Genomic DNA, 27,751 nt, shown 5'->3' on the forward strand with positions numbered 1-27,751 from the left:
TAAGGCGGGTAACAAATGTTACGACATAGTGCCACCGGTCACCCTGGCGGGCACTCCGCTTACCAGAGTGACTCAGTTCAAGTACCTGGGGCATTGGGTCACCGATAGCCTTTCGGACGATATGGATCTGGAGAGGGAACGCAGAGCATTAGCGGTCCGCTGTAACATGCTGGCTCGTAGGTTCGCACGTTGTACAAAAGAAGTAAAAATCACACTTTTTAGGGCATATTGCCAATCTCTGTACACGTGCGCACTATGGGTCGGCTATACAAAAAGCTCGTATAATGCTCTGCGAGTCCAATATAATAATGCCTTCAGGGTGATGTTGGGGTTACCGCGCTTTTGCAGTGCGTCGGGCATGTTCGCAGAGGCAGGCGTGCCTGATTTCCACGCCATTATGAGGACACGCATAGCATCCCTGATGCGGCGAGTGCGCGATAGCTCCAACAGCCTGGTGGCTATTGTGGCCAACAGACTGGACAGCCCGATGATGTGGCACTGGATGACGACACATTGTGCGTCATTCACTTATATTAAGTAAATGTATTTATTGTATTTTGTTCTGTTTTTGTAATTCTATGTATGTCTTATTGTCTTTGTATTTGTGATTGTATGTATGTGTTCTTTTTTGTATAATTGTAATTTTGTTATTTTTTATGGACCCTGGTCTGCAATAAAGTTCTTATTATTATTATTTGTGGGTATACATTTTTGTATCTCGGTATAAACTACCGGGGTTTTAGATTAGCACGGGCCGAAGCCAAGTGCTAGCCTATGTGAATGATGAAGGTTGATGTGCTGAATTATTAGGTGTGTTTTGTAGTCGTTGTTGTGTGTCTGTTGGGATTGTTATAGCTGTTTGGGTTTCACTATCATTTTGTAAAAATTTTCTAACGATTCGGCAAGTGTTTAAGATGGCAGCCTTCTGGAGAGTTAGATAGGTGGTCGGTGCTAAGTCCAGTGTTTTCAGCGACTGATGCAGTTGCTTTGGGATTACACCAGTCGTTGAAAGCACTATGGGAATAATTGAAACACTGCCCAATCGCCACATACGGCTCATTTCAATTTTAAGGTCGGTGTATTTGGAGAGTTTTTCTGATATGGTGTGTTGCAGGTTGTGTGTGTTCGGTACAGCGATGTCTATGATTTGAGCGGTTTTGTTAATTTTATCTAGTAAAGTGATGTCCGGTCTATTATAATGTACTGTCCTGTCAGTGAGGATGGCGCGATCGAAGTATAACTTATGGGTGTTGTTTTCGAGAACTATTTGGGGATTATATTTATAGTAGGGTACTGATGGTGGAGGAATTAATTTGTATTTTATCGCAAGTTTTTGATGTATTATGTTCGCTATCTGATCGTGTCTATGTTTATAGTCGGTCTGCACTATTGCTTTGCATGCTCCGGTAATGTGCTGAATATTTTCAGAGGCACTGCTGCATTTTCTACAGATATCAGTCGGGATAGCGGCTCGCATGATATGCTTTTGATAGTTGCGTGTTTCGATAACTTGGTCCTGAATAGCTAACATGAACCCTTCAGTCTCAGGGAAGAGATCTCCTCGCCTTAGCCATTCGTTCGACGCTAATTTGTCGACGTTTTGCTGGTTCAGGTCGAAGAGATGTCTCCCATGTAGTGACTTTCGGGCCCATTCTGTTAATTTAGTCTGTCTGTCAATTACTCTTTCTTTATTTTGTGGCGCCTTATCATGCATGTTTAGTGGTGTGAGTTTTCGGTCATTATGGGCTATTGCTTTGTGTAGGATAGAGTTAGTGCTTTTTGAATCAAAATATTTTCGGAGTATACTAATTTGCTTATTGTGTAGGTTTGTAATATCTATAATCCCCCGTCCACCATCCTTTCTTGGCAGTGTTAGTCTTTGTATGCAGGAGCGGGGATGGTGTTTCCTATGTTTGGTTAAAGTTGTGTTTATAATGCGTTGTAAATTTTTTAGTTCTGTGTTACTCCAGTTTATGATGCCAAATGAGTAGGTAAGAATGGGTATTGCGTATGTATTAATGGCTTTAATAGTATGTTTAGCGTATAATTGAGTGTTTAGAATGGATTTGAGTTATTATTATTTTAATTTTTTTTTTTAACTTTTTTCGTTTTACATTCTTTTATCTATAACACTTTATGCACATCTTATACGTACAGCTTCTGTGAATTAGAAGATTTTTTTTAATATCATATCTTTACATCTTTATGATTTAATTTAATATTGTGTTTGTGGTGTTTACCTTTAAGTGAGTATTACACTTTCCTTTGTTTGTTAATAGTTATAAGTATGCATTAGTGTAAATGTTATGGACCAAGTGATAAATTGGGCAGTATACATAATGCCCGGTCATTATGAAAAATGCCCAATATGAGAGTGCAATTTGATAATAAATATTCAAATAATCAACCTTTTGGGCAAAGTAATATAAACATATTTAATTTCATTTTTTTAATTGTTATTGACATTTAACTTAAACTAAATATTAAACCACACAGCATGGAAGTAAGCATACAACATGCAGCAAGCATGGCTTCTGTCACGGCTCCGGCGCTGCGGGGCTCCGGCGGTCCCATGCGAGCTTATCGTCGCAGATGGTTTTCACGCTCACCACCGTTTGGCCGCATGGCATGCGTTAAAACTACCTGCGACTCAGCTCGCAGGCCGCCTTGACCCTCCGCGCCTACGCGGTTTTGAATTGCAATCTAGGGGTAGGGCAAATCGATCTCAGTGGCGTGCACTTGGAGAGGCCTATGTCCAGCAGTGGACTGCGATAGGCTGATGATGATGATGATGATGATGGTAGGGCAGACAAGACTACGTGGAGTCGGGTTTGCAGCGATTCGTTTTCGTCACTGGGTCAATTTTTAATACAATGTTTTGAATCCAAATTAAATTCTACCATAAAAAAAAACGAGCCAAGAAAAATGAGATCAAGAAAAACGATGCCGTGTAAGTAAATTAGATGACAATTGTCCAATAAATAATTTTGTGGTTAGACTTATAATTTCCCATTAAAATAGAACATATAATTTTCGAAACAATAATCATAAAATATGTAGCAAGTAACAGAATTTATTTATTAGAACAACTGCCACCCTCGCACCGCATAAAATATAGCTTTATTATCAAATTGCCCAACTGTCATGAAGCAATATAATAATGCCCGTGCAATGTGATAAATAATGAAATTAAGATAGTTATTAATCACTTGGCCCGATAAAGCTAGACATTATTCATAATGCTCGGGCATTATTTATAATGATGATGGCATTATAAATAATGCCCGAATTAATCACATGGTCCATAACATAAACATTCGTTGGTGAACCTAATAAATTAATAATTAAAAATAAATCCCAAATAAAATTGGGATGAGGGCAGGAGGATGAAGATCCTTACAAATCTATGGTATCAAACCATAGAGGTACAGAGTTAAGAAGAAGGTTTACATACATTTAGAATTATCCGAGGCCGTAGCTGGTCCCTAGAAACGATTAATTTGCATAACTAATCGTTATTACAAGTTATAAAAGACACTAAACATTTTGTAAGGAGCAAACAGAACTGCTTAAAATGTTAACATAATTATAAGTTACGGAGCTTCTAAGTACACAAGCAACGGCACTTGAAACTTAGCAACAAACTTAATGTTTTACTATGAAACTAGAATAACTTTGCACACTCCATTTTGTATATGTTTTCCTTTTCATTTATACGTAAGCACAAATAATAACCTTTTAGTAACAGTTCGTGTTACGGCCATTGACAATAGTCTACATATCTTTTATTTTACTTACTAGAGATAGGAGTTTGGATAATGTAACAATTCTATTCATAAGCAAATCAACAAATGGATAAAATATTGGTAACGGTAGCCGTAAATCAGAAAATTTCGTTTCAGCGTCATGATAATAGGTAATTATGAAATAATAACTACGATCCAACTGGGTTTACACAGTATTCTTTTATTATACTTATGGCACGTTAAATTGTAGGTCCCGGCTGTCATTGAACATCAGAAGCCAGTAAGTCTGACACCAGTCTACCCAAGTGGCAACGGGTTGCCCGGGTAACTGGGTTGAGGAGGTCAGATAGGCAGTCGCTTCTTGTAAAGCACTGGTACTCAGCTGAATCCGGTTAGACTGGAAGTCGACCCCAACATGGTTGGGAAAAAGGCTCGGAGGATGATGACCAAATAATCAATCATATTCATGTGGATTAGCTAGTCCAAACCAACAAACTCTTCCCACCGTATATTATAATAAAACGTGGTTTTAAAAAATAACCAGCTTTTGTACCACCTTTAAAACCACCGTCCCGCACAAAATTAGTGGACCAAACCTATTATAAGCGGGTACTTCTTAAAACCACGTTTTTTAATAAGGTGGTTCAGCTTTTGTTATAATAAATATGTCGGAGGCGCCATCAGGATGGCTGGCACTATCGTCCGACATCAGTACCCTAACTGAGCAATCAAGATCAAGCAAAGAGATAAATTTGGAGCTACAACGCTAGGCAATAACACTAGGTACACTAGACGTGACGTAGGGTAGTAACGCCACGAACACTCAATGAAGACTCGACCAAGACTGAACTAAGACTGAACTAAGACTGAGCTCCGCGGACGCCGCGCTGACTGCCACGACTCCGCCAAGCGCGCCAAATTGTTGTTTCACCGAAAACGCCACCAGAGGGCGCGCTTGCGTCTCGTTCAGTGACCGTACTATTGACTATCTCCGACAAATATTTATTTACTTATACAGATAGGAACTACTTCCATAATCTATACTAACATTATAAACCTGAAGAGTTTGTTTGTTTGTTTGAACGCGCTAATCTCAGGAACTACTGGTCCGATTTGAAAAATTTTTTCAGTGTTAGATAGCCCATTTATCGAGGAAGGCTATAGGCTACTTTTTATCCTGGTACAGGAAGTAGTTCCCACGGGATGCGGGTGAAACCGCTGGAAGAAGCTAGTAATCTCATAATAGTGCAGAAACATAAATGATATTATACCTAAATAATTAGTAAAATTATCAAAGAAGTTGGTAAAAGGGCCAAGTTTAAATTGTGAATATTACAGTCTTGGGCGGTGTTGCCAGCGCGTCTGGCGGGTTGCCAGCAACTCGGAATAAATGAACGTGAATGGAAACATTTGTTGCTCTCAAACCATTGTTGGCTTTTGTTTTTTTCCGGTATCATGACAGTAGTTCTGTTATTTTTTTATTAACGGCAGAAGTCAGTGTAACGGTTTATTTATAATAATACAAATACAAATACAAAATAGTTTATTGCGTCAATAAGTAAGTACATTGCATGTTAACGTGTTTGGAGCCCCCATTTAAAACTATCTTCCGCCCGAGGTTTCAGCCGAGTCTCGAAATATCATCTATAGCTTTATTCTAGAAGTCGTAAATAGTGAAGTCGTGGTGGCCTAGTGGTTAAAGAACCAACCTCTCAAGTATTAGGGCGCGGGTTCGATTCCAGGTCAGGCACGTAACAATGAAACTTTTCTAAGTTTGCATGTACTTTCTAAGTATATCTTAGACACCATTGTTAAATTATTTATTCTCAAGTAAGTGTCATTGTGTGTTTTCATTGAGAATAATGTTTCTTTAAACCGTGTGAATCATTAGCATATTTAATATTTCTGCGAACTTCAGAGACATTAGATTTGTAAAAGAAAAAATGCTCAAAATTAAATGTTTATTATTCTGCTGCAAGGAATTATTTATTGTACCATAAGCAAATGGAATTTAAACGAAATCCTACAATGATTAACCTCTAATGTATGTTTAGACCACTTCTTTCTCGTAGAACTCAGGGTCCTTCCGTATATTTATCTTATATTCTGTCTTCTTAATTAATTCAATCACATCTCTTATGTCAACATCTAATCTCGCAAGTTTTTCGAACATTTTAAAAGAAAAGTAAATCGCGGAAAGTCTGGTATGATGAACCCGAAACGCCCAATACACCCATTTTTGCTGATTTTTGAGCTGCCTCAACAGTCCGAATAAAAATCCTAGTTTGTACTTGAGGTTTGAGATGTATTTTTTTCTTAGCTGCTGGGGGTAAATTAATTTGTAACGTACTTCGTACACAAAATGCTCCTGAAGTTTCCATAATATTCTTTTTGCCCAAATTTTTGGCCAGTGTTGTTCCTTTGAGTCATAGATTTCTCTTCGAGTTTCTGGGTCTTTCATCTTGAATTGAGCAACCATGTGATCGAACCTACGAGTGAGTACTGTCGGGTCACCCGCACCGGCCAGGTAGTTGGATACCGGTGTTGGCTCTGTGTTCAATATTTTTTCAATTTGTATCTGCAAGCGGCGTTTTTTCAATTCTCTTAGTGTTGTATTAATATATTTTGGTTTTTCTATTTCTGGAGGGATTGTAGCCATGGGTATTTTTACTGTTGTCGATTGTGTCTTGTTAGATTTAGTTTTGTTGGGGTTTAGCTTGACCGGTTCAACTGTAGATTCCGTACGGTTGTCGTGAACAGCCAGGCTGTTCAGTAAAGCTCGTGCTTCGTACACATCGCCGAGCTCTTGCGCGATGATGTCGTCTGCACTTAATTCAAAGATGTCTTTTTCGCGTATTGATCTTGCGCACACACCTGAAATATTGTGTGACTCTGTTACACATATGATCGTTAAATACAAATTATGACTTATATTAGTTAAAAAGGCGAAGTGGTAAAGTAAGATGAAATCACAAATTAAAATCCTTGAAATAACTAAACTGTCATTTTTTATGAACTTCACTTTTTATCATAACCATTTTCCGTTTGCTAATCCAATACATAGCCATCACAATATATGTACTTACAGAACAATAATAACAATATGCATCTCCTGAACATATTTCTGCCATTAACTGTCCTTGTTAAGACAAATTTAGTATGAGAAGCAAAACTCTAGACTTGTTACTGTCCGAAACGTTAGCGTGGACATAAAATAGCAAGAACATTACTGCATAATCACACGATAAAATATTCCCAATTCATTTTAATGGTTTATTTATTAAACCTTTTATAGCTAGGCATGGTAATTAACTGTGTGATTAGAAAAAAAAAAGTATTTTATACTAACACCTAGTTTAGCATTATAAAGAGGTAGCGTTTATGAGTTTGGAAGTTTTTTGATATCCTTTGGTGGATCCTATTTTTAAACACATACAACAGTTACATTTTATTAAGGTATTAATTCTAAGGCTTCTATTTGTTAAAACCTCCTAGAAAGCATTTAGAAGATTAAACTCTAGACTGAACTGAGCTACATTTGTATAGAGAGAGTAGGGATCAAACGGTTCCGGAACATTGAATGTCAACGATTGATCAATACACCACAATTTGGTGATATCCACATTTCATGTCACTATTACACTTATGCCCGTGACTTCACCTGATAAATAAAATCTTATCCATATATTAGTATACATATGTATATCTAGAGGTAGATTGTCGAATGTCGAAATATTCAGAAGAAATACCTATAGCCTATTTTAATGGGAAATCATCAAATGACTCATCCCGCTGTGGGTTAGCAGCGTGAGGGAGTGTCAGACTACTGACTAAAACCCATCCCAGCCTTTTATAGGTATACCAGGGCCGCGGAGTTATCTTTCAAATAATCCCGCAGTCCCGGTAGAAATATAGCCTGTCTTTGACAGTACTTAACAGGGTTATTTAGGAATAGATAGTTATAAGTAATTAATTACGGAATCATGTTTAAGGCAGAATTCCGTGGGTCGCGGCTTACGCAGCCGCGCGCGGCTTACGACAGTCGTCGGCCGCGCGCGACAATAGTCAACCTATGAAAATGTATGGCGCCGCTGCCGAGGCTCGCGACAGTCGCGCGCGGCCGACGAAATTCGTAAGCCGCGCGCGGCATTGTGTTGAAATTAGTAGATGTTGTTCGTCCGTTCCCTCTAGTCGAAGTGCTAATTAATATCCTTGAAGAAGAAGAGGATGACGTATTGCTGTGGCTGTATTATGAAAATAGATTACCAATCGACCCTATTTTTAAAAAGTAGAAATGATGAAGGATACTATACCCAATACTGATTCAAAAGTATTTGTATTGTAATGAAAACAAAAGGAAGTTTTGCCGACTAAATAAAAAACAATTCAATTCTGGTTTTACTAAAATTATATAGATGTTACTAAGCGCTAGACCATGTTGAGATGCATACGGCCGCGCGCGGCTTACGAAATTCGTCGGCCGCGCGCGACTGTCGCGGACCTCGGCAGCGGCGCCATACATTTTCATAGGTTGACTATTGTCGCGCGCGGCCGACGACTGTCGTAAGCCGCGCGCGGCTGTCGTAGCCGCTATCCACGGAATTCTACCTTTAGGTAATCACATAAACATGTTGTCATTAAAAACATAATGATTTAATAAAATTAGGAACCCCGTTCAGGATCATTCACCACACGCCATTTAATTAAATGATAATAAAATATACACAAAGTCGAGGAAAACAAGATGAGATTAACAATCTTTCATTTAGATTTAGACTTATTGAGTGTTTCCAGAATATAAATAAGGGTATAATAAAATAATGTAAGTAACGAATTTATTAAGAAAATGCCATCAAGTCAAAATAAGGATGATTAAGTTAAAACGGGCGCCATCTTGTTGTTCTTGGCGGGAAGTTACACAGCACTGATGAATAGACTTAAGAAGGAATAGACAAGACGGATTGCTGTTTTCATATTTATATCATGAATAGGCGATTCGAGATTTCCTGATTTTCTGTTACCTAGTTGCTGAGGGTGATTTTAGACCAAACGTAAAGAATTTTAACCAAAATCTCAGCATTCAAGCATTATTATTATTTCGTTTCGTTTCAATATTCTTTTTAAATCAGTTAAGTGGTACGCTTAAGACCGGAATCTTGTCAAAATAATATTCACGATATAAGTGCGTACAAATCTCATCCCTACGTTAAATCTCAAAATAAAAACGTAACGAGTTCTCATAACAGTTGCTTTATCATATACATACATGTATACTACTTCAACGGAAAAACTAACTGGTACGAAAAAAAGAAAAAAAAAACACGACTTTCATAAAAATTGATTCACGATTCCATTCGCCGAGTGAATTCGCAGAACAAGCTACTCCCAAAGGGCTTGGAAATGTCATACAAATTATTAATACGCCAACGTTGGTACAAATATTGGTATACGGACTATGATACGAGCTGCTACGTGATACAATGGAATAAATTATGATGCGTTTAGATAGAAACCGTATTTTGGGAAATTTCGCAATTTATAGGCATATTTTAGTCATTACTCTCCATAGTATACTAAGTTAAAACATTTGTTACCCTTACAAAACAGAGCAAAGCGACAAAACTATTTAATTTAAACTAAATCAAAATTCCCCAACTTTCGCGCAAAACCTAAAACTAACAATAAATCACTTCCCCAAACATTTTGGGTTGCCATCCATTAGTTAGTGCTGTCAACTTATTCGTATTTTTTACCCCGGAGTTCCGATATCTGGCTCATAGCTGCGCGTTCTACTTTCAAATGTATTCCATTCATGAAAAAAAAAAATACTACTGGAGGTGCCATAACAAAAAATCGCGTAAGAAATTAGCGCGCCAAAATGCAGGTCTGCAGGGGACGGAGAATATTACTGTCTTCGCCTTTATACGCCTTCTTTGGACCCGATCATTTTTGTAACACCAAAAATCGTTGACAGATGTCCCAAAGAATCCGAACTCCTCCTTAGTTCACTCTTAACTGATCGTTTTGGTCATATTTGACCGAGAAGTGACCCTGCATTGCCCGCATTATGGCATCTCCGGTCATTATCCTTACTCCGTGGTTCCATTAATGTATGACGATACGCCATTTATACGCAAAGGTAGATTACAAAGTGTCAGGTGTTACATTCTCAGACTTGTTTGTTTGAGATTGGAAGAAAAATATAAGGTAAAGCTTTACATTTTGCATGTGAGGTGAAAAATGAAGGCTTGAGACTCGAGAAGCAAATGGATTGCAAAGCAGCGACCTCTTCTGTTTTTGTTGATTTTTTCTGTTCTATTGTACCAGGTTTGGTACGATAACTGATGTACATATTTTACAAAATATAATGTAATGGTGGGTGGCACTATGTAACTGGTGGTTTGGTTATCGTTAGGTATAGTTATATGGCTAAACGCCACGCTAAACAAGTAGTATATTGGTAACTGACTATGGAGTTCGTCTGTTAGTTTCAAGCTGCCGTAAATTTAAATGGAATGAGTACAATTTTGAGCTGATAAAAACGCGGAAGATCAAGTGTAAATACCCAATTTTACACTTGAATTATTAATGTTCGAATAGCAACAAAATACCAAGTGATCTAGCAAAATATACGAACAGAAACAAACACGATAATAGCCGCAAACATACTCATAATGACAACAGCCAAAAAATACGACCTCATTTGTACCTAACGTTGGCGAAGCTCAGTTTTTTTCAGCAGTACAGCCATTTATCTCCATAATAGGCTGGCTTGAAGCGCACAAGCCAAATACAATGGGTCACCGACCAACAAAAGTAACGATCGATTGACCCACAAAGCGAGTCAAAGCCTTATGTTGGAACTGGCCACAACTGTGGATATGTTGATTTATGATCTCTGATTGGTAACGGATCAGCTGTCTTTGTAGATAGTTTGTCAGACGACATGTTGTGTGGTGATGGTAACGCTATGTCAAACTGGCTGAACCTGAAAACGAGTTCTTGCAATCGGGTAAAAAGTATCCTATTTCTCTGGATAAAGCAGTTCCCGCAACTGGGTAAAAGTAGCAAGTAATGTCCATTCTCCTTTATCAGGTTCGAGGCTATCTGTCATTTATACCAATAAAATAGTTTTGATGGAATAGATAGACAGAATCGGTTACACAGACAACAGAATCGGCGGTTTCACCCGCGTCCCGTGGTAACTACTGCCCGTACAGGGATAAAATATAGCCTATGTTACTCGTGGATAATGTAACTTTCGAATGGTGAAAGAATTTTTAAAAACTGTCCAGTAGTTTTTGAGCCTATTCATTACAACCAAACAAACAAAGTTTTCCTCTTTATTATATTAGTATAGATTAATTGGCTCAAAAATTAGAAATTACTGACTCAATCATAACAGAAAAAAAATATTCAAGTAATTATCGAACTATCATCGACTAAAACCACAACACACCACTAGTACAGTAATATTTACCCAAACAGGGTAAAGTTTCACAAGAAAAGGTCCGATATTCATTAATTAAGGACCTCTCCAATGACCCTCTATTAGTTTAATTTGGCGCAACGTTTTTGCGAAGACCCCTGTGTACTTTTCAGTAATTACACTGTAGTTCATAATTATTGGGCCAGTTAATGATGTTCCGTTTTATAGATAAACGGGTCTGTTTATTGGGGAATTTGTTTGGGTAATACTTTATTGCGTTGTGACATGTTTGTAGTAAATGCTACATACTTCGTTGTGGGTTAAATAGATTTCCTCTTGCTGTGACTTCTTCTGTAGATTTTAGATAACTACTTAATTATTAAGAAAATTTGTATTCTAGATGTTCCTCTGTATGAACAAAATTGAAGAAAGTACGTTTGGATATTTGAAAGAGATTTCAATGTGAAGATTTAAGTGGTACATATGTAGGTTTATTTCAAGTTAAGCTTTAAAGTCTTAAAAATAAACTAATAGAAACACCAAGTTTTTTAAACGCTTATTTAAACTTGAAACAAAGTCATGTTGCTGTAAATAACTTCAAAGCGACTTTTTTATTGCAAATTAGTTTTTTCACATTTATTGGAACTGAAACTACTAAAACAACTTATGAAATCACAACTATTTGAAATAAAAATAAAAACTTTAAGTTCTAGAATAAGAATAAAACTCATAACTTTGTTGAAAGAACAACAATATTAATCAGCTTATGAAAAAACGGAGATATAAAATTTTTGAATAAACTGACAAAGAGCGTGAATTTTTTCAAAAATACTTTTTATGCTCTCTTTATTTGCAAGACAGTGTAATTGCACGATTTACTGTAGAAAAACAGTTTTATTTGAAAACTTGCTGGTCAATGAACCTTGTTTTTAAGACGCTTTTATTAGGCTGACCTACACGTAACTATGTAATGGAATCTAGGGCAACTAATATAACCATCATCCAAAGATAGCAGCTGTATATTCATAGTTCTGATAATAATACATGGTACCTTCGAACTGATCTAACGGCGGAGTTGGAAGATATTTTAAACTATTAATTTATTGTAGAATTGTTACAATGACGAACAATTAAACAAGCATAGAATAAAAGAATTAACATACAACATACCTTCTTTGTATACTAAGTTTGAAGCAATAAAAATTAATATTAAAAAAAAACTAAAAAAACACGCTAGTTATGTATTGGCATCAGAACTCAAAATTTCATCCTAATCGAGGACCGGGAAGTTTTTCAAATTAAGATTTCAAGATTTTCTTACATACCTACATAGTTAGGTACATGTGAAGCTAATATTTTAAAACGTCAAAATAACTCCAAATTGACTCTCGTACTAAATGTATCGAAAATCTGAACCATCAATAAATCGACAGCGACGGTTCTTGAACATCACTTAAAGAGGCTCTCATTGGACGTTGCTATCGAGATTTTCATCTTTTAGAGTCACTCCTTCACGCTTATTTCTTACCTTTCCTATGAGAGTAAAGGAATAGTGTGTGCACCTGTGTCTGAGAAATGCTTCTGCACTATGATACTTTATTCTGCGCAGTTGGGTAATTTTCTTATAAGAGAACAGCCGCCAAAAATAGGCTAAGCGGACATCATCGTCATCATTTCTTGCCTTCCAAATGGAAGCCTCTTAATCATTCTAAACTGCGTTATTTCACAGCAAATATTTTAACCCATCTTGATTTCATACTTCCTCCAAGGTAAAAGAATGTTGCCAGCATCTTTCATACACAATTCAAATACTGAACATCGTACAAAATTAATGTAAACGACATCACAAACGTAACATATTGCTCAGTGTTGCTACACCTGAATATTTCGCCGGCGTCAATAATGTTGCCATAAATCAAAATTCTATTATGAGATCTTGAATTGAGGTCACAAGTTAAATGTTAGGTTCAGGTATAAATTATAGAAGGAAGCGTTGATTTAATCTATGTATGTTTTAATATAGAAATGAATTTCTGATTATTCACCACCACTGGCTTGCGACTAAAAAAAGCCGTGCTCCAAACACAGCGGTCAAAACGCCTATTTTTACATCGAAAGTTAAAAATAAGTCTTACTTTGGCTTACATTTACATAACAACTGGATTTAACAGAAGAATTCTAGCTCAGTTCCAAGTATAACTCAAAGCTACCCAAGCCTTAAACCTCAACAATACACAAAACTCCTCTCACACTTTTCAACTACAAGCACAAAACACACACGGCCCTACAATCACACACATAACGGCAACTAATTTCCTAATAACTGACCTTCAATCAAACCAACACATACAAACACAAACACGCCTCAGAATGTTATCCTAGCAAATATCGCTTCAGTAACAAATTCACGGATCTCCATAAAAGATACCGGAGCCCCATCCGTCTCGTCGGCCGGAAATTTGGCCCTTCACTGGACGCTTTTGGGGCCAAACCGGTCTCCGGCAATGTATCCCAACCGTTCCGACTGTGGAAGATGACATACTTTCTGATTGGATGAATCTCTGACGAATGTGATGACTCATCTGAAAGATTGGTTCCTTTTTGGATTATGACATTTACTTATAGGTATCTACTTTTTATTTTGTAACGCTAGCGGTGTCTGGATATTATTGATACTATTGTTAATAATACGATCATCATCAATACTATTTTATACTATTGTAATAATCACGGCAAAACATATGGCACTTAATATAATTATAAGATTCTTATGTAATACACCTACGTTTAGGAAATAAATGTTTCTGATTCTGAATACATGTCATTCATCTTCAATGTCTACCTGCAAATACAGAAATCTAACATTATCCTTCTGTTTGTTCCAGTCCACCTTCAGTTCGAGGACAGCACACTCCGAGACTACGTCCTCCACTCGATAGTGGACAACTTCATCCGGGGGAACTTCACCCCCACCTCGTACTCCGAGCGGCCCTGCAGAGACGAGACCCTCCCCTACTTCCTCCCAAAGCACATGCGAACCGAGCGTTCAAAACACGTGAAAAAGTCCAAAAAATACGGAGTGCCCTATAGGACATTCGAAGACTATAGTATAAAAAGTGTAGATAGCCTTAGTGATGGGTATTACTTCAGACCAAAATATCGTAGTTATAGAGACGAGCGGTCGGTTTATCGAAGGTTCGCGAAGAGTTTGCGGATGAGAAGGCGGTACCTGCCGGCGCGCGTGGTCAGCGGTCCGCTGGCCAGCAGGCCGGCTGTGCTGCTGCAGTGGTCCCTCAATGATGCCGTGCATTTAGATAGTGAGGGAACTAGTGTTGTTTTTAGGTAAGTTGATTTTAATATTTTTTAGTCGATAAGTAGGTATATCTTTGGAATTCTTTCAGGCATTTTAACTCAGTATCTACCAGTGGCGGCGTAGCAATGGGTGGCACCCGGGGCGGACTACCTATTGAGCACCCCCAAAAAAAAAGACAAAATATAATCACGAAGTAAAAAAAAATCGTGTAGAAATCATTCATGGTGCTTTTCGCTATGTTTAACATTAAGAAACCGGTGACAGATCACTGCAAAGTTATAAAGCTAGTCGGAAATATTTGAGTTTTGGGACAAAAATGCACCCAAACACGTGTTTAGAATAGAGTTAATTAAGCCGCGAGCGTAGCGAGCTCGAAAATTTTGCGTTTTTGAACACAACAGTACCCAAATGAGTTTGTAAAGAAAAACACCGTAAAGTGGAGAAGCCGCGAGCGTAGCGAGCGCGAAATTTTAGATTTTTGGACGCAAAGATACCTAAAAAAGAACAGTGTGAAGTGAAAGGCGCGAGCGCAGCGAGCGCGAAATTTTTAATTAAATAGGATAGCAAAGTGTTAAAACTTTGGTTATAATTTTATATTAAAATGCGAGTTTCATTTTTTGGTGATCATTTACTATTTTTGTCTGCTATTTATTACTATATCTAATGGTGAGTTAAACGTAAGCCTTTTAAAAATAATGGGCGCGTAGTCCGAAATTTTTGAGTTTTGGGACACAAATGCACCCAAGCACATGTTTAGAAAAGAGTTCATTTAGCCGCGAGCGCAGCGAGCGCGAAAATTTGGAGTTTTGGAACACAACAGTACAGTAAACACCCTAACTAAAGTGCAGAATCCACGAGCGGATCGAGCGCGAAATTTTATATTTTTGGGACGCAAAGATACCTACAAAAGAAGAGTGTAAAGTGAAAGGCGCGAGCGCAGCGAGCGCGAAATTTTTATGTTTTTCACCACAACAGTACCCTACAAGCATGAAAAAAAATCACTGTAAAGTGAAGAAGCCGCGAGCGTAGCGAGCGCGAAATTTTGTGACGCAAAAATACTTAAAGAAATGAGAAAAAACCACAGTAGAATGAAAGCCGCGAGCACGAAATTTTTGAGTTTAGGAACACATTGCAACATCGACAAAATGTTACGTAAAATGTTATGTTTTTATGTTATTCTATTGCTCTATTTCAATTTTTATTTTAATTTTTATTTTTTACATTTTTAGTTACCCCAAGTTTTGATCTCATGATGTTCTCACAAAATATAGTTTTATAAGTTGTAAGTATTTCTAAGACAGTTGTTATTTTTTTTCTAACTTTGAAGAATTAAGTAATCAGGTAAAAACAAAAATACAAGAGAGGGGTGACAGTCGGAATGAGAGGGGTGTCACCCCTCTCAGTCCCACCTCGATGTCTTGCGCAGGCACTGTTGTAGTTTTGTTCAAAATTTAAATATCGCGCAGTAAATGGTAGTGAACCTAGGCTTCGCAGATTAGAATGGTCATGCAGATATGTGCCGACCGAGATGGCACCCCCCGAGATGTGGTACCCGGGGCGGACCGCCCCCTCCGCCCCCCCCCTTACGCCGCTAGTGGTATCTACTCTCCTGTATTTCCACTACAAATTGAGATTGTTTTATGACAACGGTCAGGTTAGAAATTAAAAGAAGAAAAGGGAAGGTATTGCGAAGATATATTAATTTATCACACTAGCCTGCTACCATTCCATTTGTTAATTATTTCATTTATTTCAAATAATACAAAATTCTCATTGATATAGCATTTCATTCATAATTCTTAGAAAACATATTTAATTTCGCTGAAACACTACAACATTTCTAATTAATTGCACAAGTGACATTTAGTCTATGACTGGTATTTTTTAAATGGCGTGTATGACGTCATACACTCGTGTAAGCTAAGCATGTCACCTCCCACGACATTACAAGCCATTTGTACAGAAAATTATTTGTCAAAGGAATATTTTTTAAATAGGTCATACAAAATAAATGTGATTTTTTTTTTTCAAAAAGTTTTTGTGATGCTACTTAAAACTATCCAGCTAATTTGTTTTGATACGAGTCTGTACCATAGAATAGTTTAGGAGAGCCTTCGGTATGTATCCCAGCCCAGCTGTAGACTACCTGTGTGATATAAGAAAATAAATTATGTCTAAAGAATTGGTCCTAAAACGACTCCATGTATACAAACTCTCTCTTTCGAAGCATTGTCTGTAATCGCCATTAATTGCGAGACATTCAAAATAAACACTACATCAGCATTCTATAAAAGGATCGTATTTACAAAAATGACTTCCCATTGTCTTAACATTCCAATTTTATCCAAACCAAACCCAAGAGACCACAGTGCAAACACCACATTTTCTTACTAACCCGATTTTCTTAATACTTTTGACCTCTTATGCGTGATAAGACTGACCGCAGCCCTATCTGGCCATAACCCGCGCACCCCGGAGCCCTATCATCATAATTTACTTGGATTCATCGCACTTTATGGTCTTAGAGGTTTTATTTCAAAAAGATTTCTCTATGGTAGGAAAATTCTTGTCGACACATTGTCTGGGGGGTGTGTTTATGTTCTACGTGAAAGATTTATTAGGAAAGCCATTTTCTTTATCACCTAATATGGCTTAAGTGTAGGTATGTTATTTTTTATGCATAGGCTCGAAAAGCAATGTAATGATTTTTATTTACAATAGCTTCCCCAATAATTGTTAAATACTTACAGGAATCTGAATGATATAAAAGCCTCCATAAAAAAATACAAACATCTGAATTAAAAACCTCCTATTTGGGAAATCGGTTAAAAACACAATAGTAACCATCTCGAATTTCAAAGAATTATTCTATCATAGATAGATAAAATGTAGCAGACGAGTCCAACAATCTCAGAAGCCGACTTTAGAATAAAAACGTTTAAACACCAAAGAAAAAAAAAACATATGTCAAACCAAATTCAACTTTATCTCATCGACATAAGATCGGTTTCAGCATAGCAAAATTGCACCTTTACTTTTTTAAACGCTGCATTCGTATACAAGTAGGTAGAATTTCAAAACATTTTATTTGAATTGTGACCGCGAACGGTTTGAGCCCTTTGTGGCATTACATTCATTGTTCCTTGGCCTGTTTACGACGTCGAATTAAAAAAATAACGGCCGAACAAACTTTCCCGTTCATGCCGCCATATTTGATGACATTTTTCGTTTGTAACCGTTTTATTTTGTAAACAAATGAAGATGTTTTGAGTGAATATTGTTAAAAACCAAGCATGCTTATATAAAATAAACGGTTTTCCGTACATGGATAAAATATAGCTTATATTACTCGGAAGGACAGCTTTTCAAAAGTGAAAGAGTTTTCAAATCGGTTCAGTAGTTTTTTAGCCTTGAGGGTGAAATGAACAGAGAAAAAAACCTCTTTACTGTGTAAGCATAGATAGATATGCATTCAAAGGATGAGTTAATCTTACTTACACCATTTAAAAAAATTGATCACAAGAAAAGCTACATAAGAACGTAGTGATTTTCCGATTTTTTCCAATACCTACGTCCATTTCTAACAAAGACTATAAAACCACTTGACTGCGCATACAGTGCCCCGACGCTCGCCAAAAGTTAGTGATTTTGCGCGTACTATAAGGCTACGATCAGTACGATCCTTTAGTAGCGACCGTGAACTGACCAATAGTAGCCGCGGATTATGCCGCGTCCCCCCGCCCGCAGTGGTGAGTCGTGTTCTTAGAAGAAATTGGCGAGTGCGCTCTCTAGTGGTTATTTACTTTATGATTTCTAAGTATATCTCGGACACCAATGGCTTATAAAGAGGTGAAGGAAAAACATCTTGAGGAAACCTGGACTATATAGTCTGAAATCACCAACCCGCATTGAGCAAGGGTGGTGATTAATGCTCAGTCCTTCTCCGTGTGAGAGGAGGCCTGTGCCCAGCAGTGGGACGATAAAAAGGCTGAAACAGTAACAGTCCATTTCGCGAAAAAGTCTGACATGGAAAACTTTTCTTTTAGTTTTAATATCCTTAAGAAATTATATTCACTGTATCATTAATTACTTTTACATTAATAATTGCTGACATCATTAATTCGTCCATTAATAAACATTAAGAAAATTCTTTAGAACTTTCATTTAAAATGTTTGCTTTTAAAAAGAATAATTAAGGGGCTTGTTCCATTAACAAAAATACATTAATGTTACAAAATGTTACGTTAAGTAAAGTCTGGATATTTTTAAATATAACAGGAGTAAACATAATGTACTTTACATTTATGAAAAGTTTTTATCTTACATTTTGTCCTCTGTAGTAATTTATTAGTTTGTTACTTGTGTTTTATTTAGAACTAAAAAAGATAAGTACGTCATTTAACTTGGGTAAATGAATCTGAATATATCCATATTTGTTTGTGTGTACATGAAAGTTTCTGATACCAAGAAATAATGTGACTTTCGATTAATTTCATGACAACAATTAGGTGCAATCAAAACAAACAACTACAAAAAATCATTAAAATTTTGTCAGATTTCCATTTCAATTTCAAAAAAATGAAATCAAATATAGGCTTTCGATAGTTTATCCCTCTTTTGTATCTTACTTTAACCCAAAAATGGGGTGTTTTTCCAAAACTCCACTGTATAAACCTCCAGCAAATAATTAGGAACATTGTGAGAACATCTCGTCATTAAGGCGAGTACGTGCTCAGGTCAGAAGGGTCATTCATCTGAGCATCGAGGAGGGAATCAACTGCTCTTGGTCACACCGCAGTCGAATGCAAGTAGTTACACTTAGGCTATATCTTGATATAGACTGACTTTAAACTTAGACCTATAAAAAAAAACTCTGGGGCCATGGGGTCCTGAGTGTGAGCACTAAGGTTTCTGAACGCTTTGTTGACGCTTCTCGGGGCTCAAAGGCTAGCTTTCATTTCGCCCAACGTTTAAGCATTGCCATCCAAAGTGGCAATGCTGCCAGCCTATTGGATTGGATGGACCAATTTTTCGACATAGTTTACATTTTTAGGCTAAATGAAATAGTTATTGACACATAATGAAAGAGTTTCAGCTTTAAATAATAATATTATATTATCCTTAATACCTTCTCAATATAATTCATATTTAATTCGGTTTTATATTTAAAGTGCTTTTGAAATATAAAGTGATCTTGAATTACACAATTTAAATTTTATTGCAATTCAGATTGGCAACCCGATCGTTCTTAAAATTGTAATTGTTTTCGTTTTACGTTTATTACAATTTGATACTGATAGTTACTTACTTTTGAGAATTTCCAAAACTGTTAAATATCTTTACATACATGAGCCTGCTATAGTTTACTTCCAAACTGTGTTAAGAAAAAAATAGTTAATTTTGCAATGAATATTGAATATTAATGATAATTTTGAATGAATATGAGTACAAATTAAGATGCAAACATTAAAAAACTGTGGCAAAATATTCTACCTTACCGTTTGACTTAACTTTCGGCATTAGGTGAAAACACCTGTTTATTTTATATTTTTAACACGAAACCCCAACATAACGTAGTGACATAATAATATAGGTATGTACATATGTATATCCCCACTCGGTGTTGTAACAAGCGATCGATCAGTGATCACCGTCGGCCGGGGATTTGTACACAATTCAATATTGTTCCCCAGTAATTACGTACACATTAATCCATGGTTACGTGACACACTACAGGACCGAACTACGAATTTTTAAATATATTGAACAACCTTTTGGGCCGTATTGCGCGCTTTAGGACGCATATTTTCCCTTAAATTTGTTTTTTGTTCTTTTTATCGGTGTTATGCTCATTTTGTTATGGGCATTTATGCGTCTTATGTTTTGCGCAATAAAACTTATTTTCTTTCATTCTTCTTTCTTTTCTTTCAAATAATATTAATCCTCACACGTTTTGTGTAGACCTACAAGAAAGGGGATGTTGATTAAAAGAAAACGAGATTGGAAGATCTTTACAACAAAACTTGAAAAAACCCTCTTTTAAAATAATAAAAATCATTCCCAAAACGCTGTTCCGGTTGCCCTTATGTAATGTTGCAAAAAATTGACTATTTTATGCTTTTCAAGTTTGCCTGAATAGGTTGTTTATTCAATTCTGTCTGTTCTCGAATAGGTGTAAGGTAGTAGATTCATGACTTATAAGTAATGTCGATTTTCCCCTCTCCTTTCGTACTTACATCAAAAATGCTCCTATGTAATTTTGTTGCAGATTTTTTTGTAAAAACAACAACGAAGTAACATAACCAAGGGGAGTGTTGTGGCGGCGAACTAAATCCGATTATCTGAAAGAATTTCCCGAGCCCGTATAAAAATGTTGCGCTAAGGAAAACCGCTGTTAACTTATTTATTAGAAGATTGTGTGGAAAATTCTGTTTTAAAGACTTAATGTAAGGTTAAAGGCGCTTAAAACAATGTTATCTAGATAAAATATTTTGTTTGTTATTGAAGAGGGGACTATTTTATTACGGAGACAAACTATTTCGTGTTGTAAATCTGAACTAAAAAAACTGTATGTTAGGGCCATTATCATTCAATCTTACAAATGCGAAAGATAGATTGTCGATTTGGTTGATTTTTTAGTTAGAATTGAGCGCCAAGCTCACCGTCAACATGAAAGTCCGTTTTTCTTAAAACAAAATTCATAGTAAATAGTAGTTTTAAGAAAAATGACGTTTTTTGCTGTTGTTAAACTTACCTCCCCACTCTGAGACATTTAATGATTACTTAAGTCACTCCTTAGTGACGGAATGTCATACAAATCCTTCACTAAGGAATGGCTTAAGTAACCATTAAATGTGTGAGTGGGGAGGTTAGTCTTTAGCCTTAAGGCTATAGAGGTATAGTAACAAAAGGTCACATACCACGGACCCAGCCGGAGCACGCCACTAGTATAATCACATAATCCATAATATACACTCAGAAAAGTCCTAAATTTCATTACGCACCAGTCAGCCAACCGCGGCGGTCGTGTGTCACGTGAGCTCGGGAAAAACGGTCATTTATCTTCGTCAGCCGGTTTTAAACTATGTTTGGTGTACTTTGAATGCTAAATGACGCATCGAGTCGGTTATTGATGTACTGGTTACGTAGTTAGCTACTTTGTTCAGCCTCAAAGGGAAGGGTTGGCTGAAGTTTGGAGTTATTTATTTACGCTCTTTTGTAGATCAAGGCCGTTTGTTGAAGGGTAAAACAGATGTGTTCTATATAGCAGAATTTGAATTTTGTTCGTTTTTTCTTTAGGGTTTGTTGCTACTACAACATATTCAGTATCCGCGCTTTCACACTAGCCGATCTTGTTGCGCGTTTTCTACGCGGCATAAAACCGGTCATGCTGGTATCATCTTTCGTATCGATAGTTGTCAATTGTTTGTTGTTACATGAGTTCACGCGACACCGTCCTTGGCGAACCGAGCTTTAAAAACCGAGCGGGAATTCAGCTTGTGTGTAAGACATATCCTTGCATCCAAAATAGAGCAATGAACTAATTTCATCTAGTTTCGAGTACTATAACATAAACTAGGTTATCGGGTCACTAGTAAGTTTGGAATCAGTTATCAATTATGTATATTTGCGACCTCACCCCTGCCTACACATGAGGGTATAAATTACCATGATAGGCAGGAAATCTGGAATATTCCACTATTAGGATTGAATTTCGAAGGGTTCGGGATGATCTTGGCTATAAATAAATACCTGATTTTGAAGGGTCTTGGTTATAAATAGATACCTGGAAATTAGTACGACTTATCGAAAAGATATTGATTTTACAAGTTTACTCTCCTTTAGAATTTGATTTAGCATCACAATTTGGGATAAATCATTCAAGATTCTCTCAAATACCTTGAAATTTTAATTGCTACAGAAAATATCAAGATAGAAAAGACCGTGATTGAGTAGCCTTCTAAAAACTGTTCAGTTCTATATTACCTATATTCTATTTTAGAAAACACTGTTACCTTATCATAATTAAATCCTAAAACATTGACTAAATAAGTCATAAATCCCAGTAAATAACGTGAAAGAGGATAACAATAAAATATTACAGCTGCAATAATCAAGGAAGTGGAAAACATCAGGGTCTGGAAAGCCATAAAATTGGTCAGTGCGGCGCGACTCGGAAGATTGGTCCGTTCGACTTTACGATCTATTCCGAGGCGATCATAAACACTGATTGTTTGAAAAAACAGCCAATATAACATCTGTTATTAGGAACTTTACATGGTTTTTTTTTCTTTAAAAACATCTTTTTCCTGGATATAAACTAGACTAGACTAGTCGCTCACCGAATTAGGTACCGATAGGTGTTTTTTAATTTAACCTGTAAAGATGCGGAGTAAAGAGAAAAAGGTATTTTTTTTCTGCATTCTGAGGTAATTCTTCGGCCATTATTACTACTGCTACTTACTCTAAAAAATCAAAACTGTTATTTTAAGAGGACATCTGGCGAAGGCTAAGACGAGAGGTTCCCAAACGCCCAAATATCCAGTAGTCCATGAAAGAAAAGTATGTCAACTAAATCATGAGGAAACACGCGAAAATTCACGAGGTGCGTGCCAAAAATATGTTACGACCTTTCCTGCACCTGTTATCTTTGTCTTATATATTTTTACGTATATTTTATGATAATAAAAAGGTAATATTTTGAGAACGTCAAAAAAATCCGCTGTGAAAAGGCAGTTTGTGACGTTTCCCTGAAAAATTTTGACGCACTGTTTAATCTGTGTCGCTATTCTCACCAATTTTACAAGAAATGCAAATATTTTCAATTGGGTGTTTTAAGATAAACTAGGCAAATTTCTCTCCCTTAATCCATGTTTAAGTTCAAATTAATATTATCCTCTTTGGATTTATGACTTAACAAACATTTCAGCCCAACTCGCTAAAAAAGTTTTCTTACTGGCAGTCGAAATTGTATGTCGTCAATTTCACGTAAGTACTTCAAGACGAACAAAAACAAAAACTAAATGGTACCACATTAATCACAAAGTTCTCAAGAAACTCGCAACTAATATCGAGTACCAATAGAAAGTTAAAACGTACTTCTTTTCCCACTTTTAATATTATAAAAGTTATAATAAAGTGGGTCGAACCGATGTCGGCTGAGAAAAGTACGGGCTTAGGTGGCTAATCCTTTAAGCTGAGCGATGAGAATGGAATACCAAATGTAATTATGTTTTCTTTATTATAAAGAATTTGTAGGTATATAATAAAGCGGTTTTTTGGCTGTGACGTAAGGTTATTCTCTTACTTTAACACAGGTTTCGTTTATTTGCACGTGGATATTTGGTAAGCGAAATAGTATAGGAATTTGCTCACTTGTATACTTACTATCACCAGTATGTAGTAAGTTTTGATAGCGGTACAAGATTTGAACAGACAAAATAAAGTAAACAAAAACAAATTAATTATTTAACAAGCATAACTCTCTCCATTAGGAATTTTTAATTAATTCCAGGATATTCTCAACGTCTGCACATTTCGAATTATCATGGTTATGACACCAAACGGCTGAAATTAAACATTTATGGAATCAACGCTAAAAATGTGCATAAAGTCCAGTTTTAATTCAATTAAGCTAATTGAATTTCTCGTCCGTCTGGTGTGAGTAATGCCGTTTACGAGCTAATGACAAAAACGAACATTTAGAACACAAGTTTTAGCGCAAATATGTATGTTACTTATGTAGTTTATTAATGGGGGTGCAATTTGTCAAAGCGTCCTGCTGTTTGAAATTACAGGGAAATTAGTTGTGGTAGTTCCTGCAAACTTGTAGTTAGAGTACAATTACGTAATGACAAGGTCCACCAAAATGATCTGCGAAAAAAGTGTCGTCGTCTACTGCTAGCATGTTCGTGTACAAAAGTTGCAATTTTGAGAACATTTTAGAATTATTTCGATAACGTTCGTCTTCGTCGAAAATGTCCAACATTTTCACATAAGTTTCAGCACCCTTGACCCTGAATAGAAATGATTAATGACGAGCTCTACAAGTTCTCTTTAAATACTAAATAGCACATACTCTAATGCCGTGTAACATTTCTCGCCCCTACTTCCCAGCGCTTAATTGCTCCGCGGATCGGAATACGTATCATTTGACATTTTCCCCTCGCCACTTTATGCAGTGCCGGATTAGGCATAGAGAATATGAAGCAATTATTACGGACCCTGTGTCTAGGTGGGCCCCACGGAAAATGTAAATGAGGAATCAAAGGACCCAAAACATTTGTCAGTTGTGAAATGTTTAATTCATTACTTCTTTCTCAACTAAAATCGAAAATTTATTTTTCGTCATACAATTAATGTTCTGCTAACAATTGTAAAATAAACAGTAATTTTGTAGTAAGTAATTTGATTAAGTGGTTTGTAAGTACTGTACTTACATTTCAGCCATTCATGTTAAAGTATGTGAATAGAATCATGAATAACTTTTATATAACATCACTCAGAAAACTATCGCTGAATTACGCCGCATTTCGCAAGGTTACATAAGGGGCCGCTGTTTCTCCGGGCCCCGCAGCATCGTTGTTATTCCGGCCCTGATCAATGGCAATCGGACGAAGGCATATCGCAGTGATTAATAGGTTCTGGTTAATTCCCGGGTGCTATCGGTAGTCCCTATTCATTGAGGATTGGACGCTAAGACTTTATCTTTTGTTTTTTTTTTTGTTCAATAAATCCTTTCTGTGGAAGGATTCTGATATCTTTTTTAATGAATGGTGGATTTTTATTTACAGATTTCAAATTTTTTATTTTAATTGAATAACTTTATATCTTTAGCTATATCTTTATGCTTATTGAAGACCGGATGGTTTTAGTTTAAATAGTAATTTTGTTCTTGTTCTAATGCATTAATTAACTTATCAACTTAACTACGAATAATGTCACATTAGACATAAAAAAAAAATTCGGGAAAAATAGGTAAATACCAGTAAACAACCCTAAGAAAATCTCGCAATTCATGTATAAAATAATTTACTAGAGCTCGGAAAAAATTGAGGTGTCGCACCCGGGAAACCTATTCAAAAACATGTTAAGCCCGAAGGAAAATATTTGTCTTGGAATTTATGTACCCACGTCTTTTACATTTCCTTATATTTCTTATTCTGAACTAGCTCTTTTTCGCGGTTCCGTCTACTGAAGAAAATGTTTTATATCTGTACTATTATTGAAGTGAAGTAGGTATTTTTTTAAAGCGATTATCTCATAAACTACAGGTCCGATTTGAAAATTAATTTTAGAGACAAACCACCTTCCTCATAAACCACTCCGACTGCTTCTATATGATTTTCTGAAAGCATGGTTACAGTCCTTATCAAAACATAAGAAACTATTGAGTCGATTCGGAGCCTTGGTTTCTACTTTTTCAATCCATTAAGCAAATCCTTTGATCCTATTTGATCAGTATTAGTATGCAAAACATAAAATAACAATAACTTCATATTTCAAAAAAGAATGAAAACCATTTTCCTATAGACATCTTTCCCAGAACAGATTACATTTAAAATCTCTGAAAGATTTCAGCGCAATGAAAAATACTCCTTATTGTTATAACCTGAAGCTTGAATTTTCTTTGATGTGTAATGGGATGGTAAAATACATTTTGTAATTGGCATATTTTTATATAACGAGTCTCGGCCATCGGGCTTATTATGGCAAAGGTTTTGTATTGTATAAATCAAATTAAATGTCTGTTCATTACGTTTCTGAAATGAAATAAAAAACCTTAGAACGGGCTCAGTTATTTTTAACTCTGTTTCGTTGTGTGAGTTCATTTCACCGTTGATAGAAGTAGGTTGTTTTTTGGACTGAGTATTTTTTATTATTTTTTATTACTTAGTATGATATGAGAAGATGCTTAAATTATTACTGTCTTTTTAAGTGCCGAATACAATTTTTTCCCCAATTGTTTAATTTCTAACATAATCTATCATCATGATTTCTTTTAGTTGCCTATATGTATAAGAGTATTCTATATAGTATATCTATATGTATACTATTCTACGCACTCGGATATTTTTTTCTATCTTACATGAAAATATTTTTCAAATCGAATTCCTGAGATTATCGTCCAGTGTATTAAAGCAAACAAACAAATTCTCAAGTTTTATTCTATTAGTAGGTCTATCTCTAGATATACCTACTTCATCATATCCGAAAATAAAAGCTACTCTCCCAACACACATTTTCGGTAACAGATCATGTTGCAAAAAAAACAAAAGTAAGTCCAAATAGAGAAGCTAATTTATTAATTCCCTCTCATAATAAATCAGGAATCTCACCACAATATTACTTCAGAGCCGTAATATATTACCCACGATTTAATATCGTGGAGAAGAAATGGTCCATTTTTGCCATTAAGTAGGTATTTTTGGAAGTAAAATAAATATTTCTGTATTCTGTACCTATATACAGTTACAAATACGAGTATCTATCTATACTTATAAGCTTTTATATTATAATTATAAAATCTAAAAAGCTTGTTTGTGTAACCGCTAGTCGCAGGACACTCTAGTCCTAAGTAAAAAGTTTATTTCAATGTTAGATAGAACATTTATCGAGGTGGGAACTTATATCTACACATATATAGTCTAGCTAGACTCTATCTACATATACCCGTTTAAGTCGATTCACTAGTTTTGGAGTAAGATGGATACAAAGAGTTACTTTGCATTTATAATATTAGCGCGGATTACGAGCACATTAATCAGTCTACATTCATTACTATTCTATTATTCCCATCTTAAGGCGCTTCTTAAGAGGGCTTTGTGAGGGCAACACCTCTTTTGGCAAGCTTTGTAATTGCGATAGCAACGCCACCTGGCTGCACTCGCGTCAAACGAACGCCCTTTGTGTCTCACACAAAAGGCAGGATTATAATCATTATAAAGGCGCGTAAAGAATGCTTCAAACGACTCGTGTTTCAGTGTGTAGCTTTAGAAAAAGAAATTTAAATGATGCTTCATTAGTTTTGTACCTAAGCATCATTTATTATAGTTTTCGGGGTGTAATTTACTATAGTTCAGACTCAAAATGCACGCTTAGTCATTTAATTGAAAACTCATCATCGAAACCTAATCTTATATCTCTTATGTTATTTTTTCGAACTCTGTTATAAAGCTCCACAGCTTAAAATTATAAATTAAATACCTTCAAACGTATTTCCCTCCCTATAAACACTCCTATAGATAAACGATTTCCTCCCTT

General features: G+C 36.1%; 1 protein-coding gene and 1 long non-coding RNA gene across 2 annotated transcripts in view; one reads left to right on the top strand and one right to left on the bottom strand.

The window, feature by feature from the left end:
- The window catches only part of LOC110380936 (uncharacterized), a 258,996-nt gene that overhangs the window by 131,062 nt on the left and 100,183 nt on the right, over positions 1-27,751 (top strand). Inside the window, exon 3 of the mRNA XM_064037034.1 lies at positions 14,061-14,517. Coding sequence (XP_063893104.1) covers positions 14,061-14,517 — 457 coding nt within the window. The remainder of the gene's footprint in view (positions 1-14,060; positions 14,518-27,751) is intronic.
- LOC135117465 (uncharacterized) lies at positions 5,694-6,954 on the bottom strand. Its single transcript, XR_010276926.1, has 2 exons — positions 6,833-6,954; positions 5,694-6,620 (listed from the first exon to the last, which is right to left on the bottom strand). It is a non-coding gene; the product is annotated as an uncharacterized LOC135117465 (long non-coding RNA).

This window comes from Helicoverpa armigera, chromosome 11 (assembly GCF_030705265.1).
Source record: "Helicoverpa armigera isolate CAAS_96S chromosome 11, ASM3070526v1, whole genome shotgun sequence".
Classification (NCBI taxonomy): Eukaryota; Metazoa; Arthropoda; class Insecta; order Lepidoptera; family Noctuidae; genus Helicoverpa; species Helicoverpa armigera.